General features: G+C 34.7%; 1 protein-coding gene across 1 annotated transcript; it reads left to right on the plus strand.

Annotated features, from left to right (window-relative positions):
• Positions 1-209: 209 nt before the first annotated feature.
• On the plus strand, positions 210-3,963 carry LOC132063874 (uncharacterized). The gene is made up of 7 exons (XM_059456604.1): positions 210-370; positions 2,545-2,642; positions 2,733-2,795; positions 2,913-2,960; positions 3,051-3,107; positions 3,483-3,540; positions 3,735-3,963. The coding sequence occupies exons 2-7, from the start codon at positions 2,571-2,573 to the stop codon at positions 3,776-3,778; spliced, it is 342 nt and encodes a 113-aa protein (XP_059312587.1). The 5' UTR covers positions 210-370; positions 2,545-2,570; the 3' UTR covers positions 3,779-3,963.
• The last annotated feature ends 2,317 nt before the right edge of the window (positions 3,964-6,280 follow it).

The following is a 6,280-nucleotide window of genomic DNA, read 5'->3' on the forward strand; positions in this document are numbered from 1 at the left end:
TTGTTTTATTGGATCATTTAATCATGATATTTTGCATAAATACCGGATGCAAATAAATTTTACTAATAAAATTGTGGATTCCCGTTTTGAGAGAAAAGAAGTGCTGGGGGGCTGTAATTAACAAGATGAAAGCCACGTAAATTGTAAAAATGACACAAACACAAAGTTACTAATGGAGAAGGAGGGAATAGCATTTACGTGGCGAATATTTCAAAAAGGTGTAGTCTTTTTATTTTTATTTTTTAATTTTGGATAAATTGATGTATTAAGAGTGGCCTCAAGCACGTGAATACGCGCTTTCTCTGTCTCCCTCTCTCGTTCTCCATCCACTGATTGCTTGCACCAAGGCCGGATCCATAAATTTGATTCGGTAAGTTACTCCTTTTTTTTTTTTTTATCCCTAAATCTCCTTGTTAATCGATTCTCAATCTGTCTTTTCGCACAAATTGTGGCCATTTTGCTGGATTTTCACATTCGGATCCAAATTCCGGTTTAATTTAATCGCCGATTGAACTGTTAATCAATCAATTAGGTCTCAAAAGATGATCTACTTACGGTCGATGTATGTTTTACTTTCTTCTAATATAAAATCGTAGATTTCCCTGATTGATTGATTGATTGTTTTTATCATCTAAAGTCTTACCTTGAAGAGGTAGTTTCCGCTACTTGAACCCGTAACCTCTTGGTTGCACGGCAACAATTCTTACCAATGAGCTAATGCTCCCCTTCATCTCTGTTGGATCTACTTGTTTTGGAACCAATTTGATTCATGAGAAAATTTCATAAATAGCTATAGTTTAGCGCCTAATTATGAAACGTAGCTACTGTTACTGTATCAGTCACGTATCAACTGTATCAGCGAAAGAGCTATTAGAAATCACGCGAAAGAGCTATTAGAAATCACACGAAAGAGCTGTATCAGCGCATACAACGCGAAAGAGTTGTATAAGCGTGTGTTGTGTATTTGCTATAAATCCAAAATGCAACTATGTTTTGTAATTTTTCGAAACTATAGCTACGTTTCTACATACAGTCTAAATGTTTGCCACGTCCAGTGGCAGAGCCAGGATTTTCACTAAGGGGGTTCAAAATATAAAAAAGTAAACATACGAATAAGCCAAAGGGGGTTCAACATATACTATCTATACATAAAAAATAATTTTAACCATGTATAGACAGTGTTTTACCCCCTCGGCCCTATGTGGCTCCGCCCCACTTCGCGTATTTTTTCCTTCATTTATATACTACCTAGATCCAAATTAGGCTGTCCAAAGGGTTTTATGCATTAATATTACTATGTTTGGACTACTGGATCATTAATTTCTCTAGTAAGTCTTTAAATATTTTGTCTGAGATTATAATTGATTGTCTACTCGACAGTAAGCTGGTAAATAATCATAGAGAGATCCCACTGACATATATGTGGCAGTATGTATTTATGCGCGTGGAATATTCTAGGCGGAGTGCATGGTGTACTTTTAGGTTGCTAGTTGTGGTTTTGAATCTGACAGCTGCATTTTAGTGAGCTAGAGAACTGTTGAAGAGTGCCTATTATCGTTCTTCCATATAGTGATACCTGTTTGGCAGTTAGCTCAAGTTAAATGTTCAAAGCCAATTCAGCCAGTTAATTGATGTTTTTTCAAGAGTGTGCTACATACGAATATTGTCTTAAGCTGTTTTACATAATCGTTTTGATCTATACCATGATCTTGCACCTTTTGATAGATGAGTGAAATGTGGGAAGCTAGGAATGCAGGGATATGGGTTGACTACAATCTACCCAATCGGATGCATTTTCTGATTTCATATTTCCAGAATATTTGGCTGTGGACCTGAAATACTTGAACCCTTTAGATTTCTCGAAGAAACATATTTGCTACTCTAGGAGTACTAATGTGCACTTTTTTCAGTTAGTCCATATTTTGACACAGTTTGTGAATAGTGGTATTGATTTGATGAAAATTATAGGTTTGTATCTTACTGTTTTGGATAATATGGTCCACAAGACTACATCATTGCATATTGTAGCCTGCCATTGTTCGTTAGCTGGGATGATTGAACTGTGATGCCTGATCTACTGGATGTTTTACGTTTTCAGTGGTCTTGATTTGAGATCACAGTTTGCTTTGTAATGTTGGTAGTTCATTTGAAAATGCTTTTCTCTGTTTCCTAAACTTGGGAGAGCATGCGAGGGAAAAAGTCTGCTAAAAAAAGAAACATCTATGGGATTCAGAGTATTGAATTCATAAATCACCTGAGTTCTTTCTGAAATGTGGTTTATACATCCTTGAGATTACCACATGCTTAGTCCTTGTCACAACCTCTACTAAAGGAATTGAAGTTGGAAGAATGCCTTATTTGTTAGATATTTCATCACATGCATGCATCTTAAAGTTTACTGCTTTTTCCTTTTGCTCTTACCTATAGACTCTATGAATAAGCTAGTCATGATGGCCAAAAGATCTACGACATTCTTTTTGGCAGAATGGTCTATCTTGTTGTACATAAATATAAGTGACACTTTTTGTTTCCTTGCAACTGTAGTGGTTATAATCTGGGTGGTTGAAAGGATGTCAGGCGTCGAGGATGTCAATAACCAAATAGATGGAGCTGAAAAGTCCAACCCATCCACCCAACAAGAAGTAGTGTTCATGTCAAGTTTTTTGTTTTCATATTACATTAGAGTTATATTGTGGATATACTGATATAACTTATCCTTCTTTTTGTTACAGGAAGAAGTTGTTAAAAAGAAGTATGGAGGAATCATACCTAAGAAGCCACCTCTAATCTCTAAGGTAAGTCACACTATTATCTGCTAGATTGTTTCTGTGATTTGGTTGCACAGTAAATATCAACAATTTCTTGAGATCATTGCTTCTATCTGGTTTACAAACCACCTTCTTTGTGTTCAGGACCATGAACGTGCTTATTTTGATTCGGCAGACTGGGCTCTTGGAAAGGTATTTTTGCTCTTTGTTCTCTTTAAGTTTGTACTGACATTATATTAGTAGGATGATTACCTAAAACTTTATGATGGTCAATGATCACAGCAAGGTGCCGATAAGAAGCCCAAAGGTCCACTAGAGGCACTTCGCCCAAAGTTGCAGGTACTTTGTCGCTTATGTGTCCTCTGAACGGGACTATATCATTATCATTTGTCTGAGGTTCTTGGTTTCTCTGAGAGGTTAATGATGATGATTCAATTTATTTGACATTTTTTCTTCTTTGATCGACATTTAAATGTTGATGTTAAAGAGACCCTACCAGTGCGACAATGGATGGCTTTATCAAGTTATACATATGTCATTATGGTCATTTAGGTTGACATTTAAATGTGATATCGTTTGACTTTATGGTTGCATACGACTTTAATTCAAGATCTGTTGTTTTGTTGCTACAATAACAAATGTTAAGCATGGCCTTTCTGGATTCTTTGGCTCACTTCTAATGTCTAACGTCGCTTTTTAACTTTTCAATTCTAGCCAACCCAACAACAAACGCGATACCGCAAGTCTGCTTATGCTCCATCAGAGGGTGAAGGTATGCAAGCTGATTGATTTTGTTTATTATTTCAACTTCTTTTTCATATAAAGTTTTTGCTTTGGGGGAAGGACCTGACAAAGCATTAATAGAGATGGAGATAGTCTAAGTAGGGTCGTTCGCTGTTGAGTTATTGTTCCCTTGCTCTGATAACTGTGAAAAGTTTTATGACCTTGCCTGTCTGTCTTTTCTAGATGGAAGTAATGCTCCATCAAAGGATCCAGCTACAGATGAATGAGGAGACGTTCACTCTTTGTCGAAATATCATAAGCCGTTTACATATCTGAACAATGCTCTTGAGAATTAAATAATAATGATTCATGGGGTGTGTTAACTTTTACTTGAGGCTGGTATTGTGTTGCTGTAACATGGATGTAGGATATTTCTTATGCTGTCTAATGAAACGACTTTCATGTTTTTATCGATCCTTCCATGAATTTATTTTAGTACTAACTGCTAAATGAATATTTTACTATTATTATCTGTTTATTTGGACTCATGTTAGTATTACTGTTAGCATTAGTATTAGTGAACTAATGTTTTCAAGTAATGGTAGAAAGAAAATCCAAAATATAAATGGCTATATATATGCTGTTGTTAGTGGTAACATGAAGTAGGAACTTGGAATTCTGCTGTTTTCTTCAGGAAGACCCCTTTCAAGTGTTCTTTCGAGTGATAACACCTTTGTCTGGACAATCTTATTGATTCAGCATATTATATATATGAAATATCTGTAAGAATTTAAGGATAATATGACAGAGTATTTTTTGGATTGTATTTACAAGCAAATGTCAAGCACCAATAATGGAAATTTCCCCTTTTGTTTTTCCCTTTTCCTTTCGTCATTATTTAAGGAGGGAATTTTGTTTCATTTCAAGGGTACAAGCTGAAACATTTGAGAGACGAAAATTTGTATTAATTTTTGCCAAGGAAGCTAGCTCTTTTGCTTTGAACTTTCATTGTTGCTTTGAATCATTGTAGTTGGACCAGTATCGCTTCGGAATGAAGCATTAATATTTATATCAAGTAAATCTCATAAATGTCTTCGAAAAGATACCATTGGTATACTTTATTAAGCACTTTGATTTGACTCTGTGTTCGAAAAGTTACCATAGGTTGGGTTTGAGATGTGATGACTCAAAACTCAACCTTTTGCTTCCATCACAATTTTATTGAAAATTTTGAATGTAAAATAAGCATAGCTAAAAATGTCGATTTGTAAACTCTTTCATTTTAAGTTTAACATTGAAAAAACTCTCAGACGTTTAATAATCGCTTCTTAAAGCTATTTCTAAATCTGTCCAACGCCAATAATGGTGATGTTATGATATTGTTCATTTACCGAGCAATAGAATATATAATTAGTCTTGGAATAAGTCATTAATAGTATACGTCTCCTTTGTCTATTGGACTTTTTTTTTTTTTTTAAACAAAAAGGTTATCTGAGACTTGACTAAGCTTGGGAAACCATTCGCTAATTTTAAATTTGTAGAATAGAACAAGTCAATTTTAACAGCTGCAGTTTTACATATATACTATTAAATCCTTGTCCAATTTGCTCTTGCAAGTCATTTCTTCCAAATCTAAAAAACATTTCCATGGCACTCCAAAACCCTAATCTAGAAATTTGCAATGTCATCTCAGAATCAAAGAGAATAGCCAGTTCCCAAAAACGCCATTTAACAGCTCTCTCACTTCTCTTTGTGTTCCCTTTGTCTCTTTGCACAATCATCTTCGTAGCATTCGAAAAAACAACAATCATATCATTCCTCTTGGCCTTATTTGCCATAATATTCTCCTTTTGTGGCGTGACTACTATAACATATACTAGCTTTCATGGATATGACGGTCAACCTATCGATCTTTCCTCGATTATTTTCTCCATTTTTCCCTTGTTTCTTCCCTTTCTTTCTACTTTCAGCCTTTTGCTATTTATTGTGGCTTTAATTTCCACATGCCTTGGCCTTCTCTTGGTTTTTATCTACAAAGGAATTTTACTCATGGGGTTTGACATGAATTTGAGTTCATTTTACTTTGTTATTTCCTATGTTTCAATCATGATTCTAGTAGTAATATTTTTGGACATGAAGTGGATGTTAGCAAATGTGATTGTGGTGGTAGAAGGTAAGAAGTGTTATGAACCTTTACGTAGAAGTGCTTATTTGGTAAAAGAATTGAAATGGGGGGCAAGTTTGCCATCGCAGTTGCTCTTTGTCGCTCCAATAGGGTTGTGTTTGTGGTATTGCGCAACTATTTGGCCCTCACGTACTGATAGTCTGATTGCATGGTTTGACTGCCTTAATTTTGCAATACAGTTGCTGTACTATTCAGGTTTTTTGACACTAATGCTACTTAGTAGTTTGGTTCGAAATGTGGTTTTGTATGTGCAATGCAAGGCCCTAAGAGGGGAATTTTTGGAAGACTTACCAATATGATTTAAGATAGGTTGTTTAACTTTTGATTTTGGATGCTTCCTTAATTCCTTGTCTTGTGTTCATAGCACATATGTATGGTGCCTTTCTTCTTCTTTTAGTCCTAAGTTTCCTCCTCTTGTGGGATCTATATTTGTTGAATATGGTAAAACTATTGTAAGAACAATAAGATTGTTTATCTTTTTATTTTTTTATTTTATTTATTTGAACGTGGATAATTTAAATTTCATTTTAAAATTAGTAATGTAAATTTTAGTTGATTATTACTTTATCAAATATCATATTTAAAAAAATTTAAGAGAATATTA

Source organism: Lycium ferocissimum, chromosome 7, assembly GCF_029784015.1.
Source record: "Lycium ferocissimum isolate CSIRO_LF1 chromosome 7, AGI_CSIRO_Lferr_CH_V1, whole genome shotgun sequence".
Classification (NCBI taxonomy): Eukaryota; Viridiplantae; Streptophyta; class Magnoliopsida; order Solanales; family Solanaceae; genus Lycium; species Lycium ferocissimum.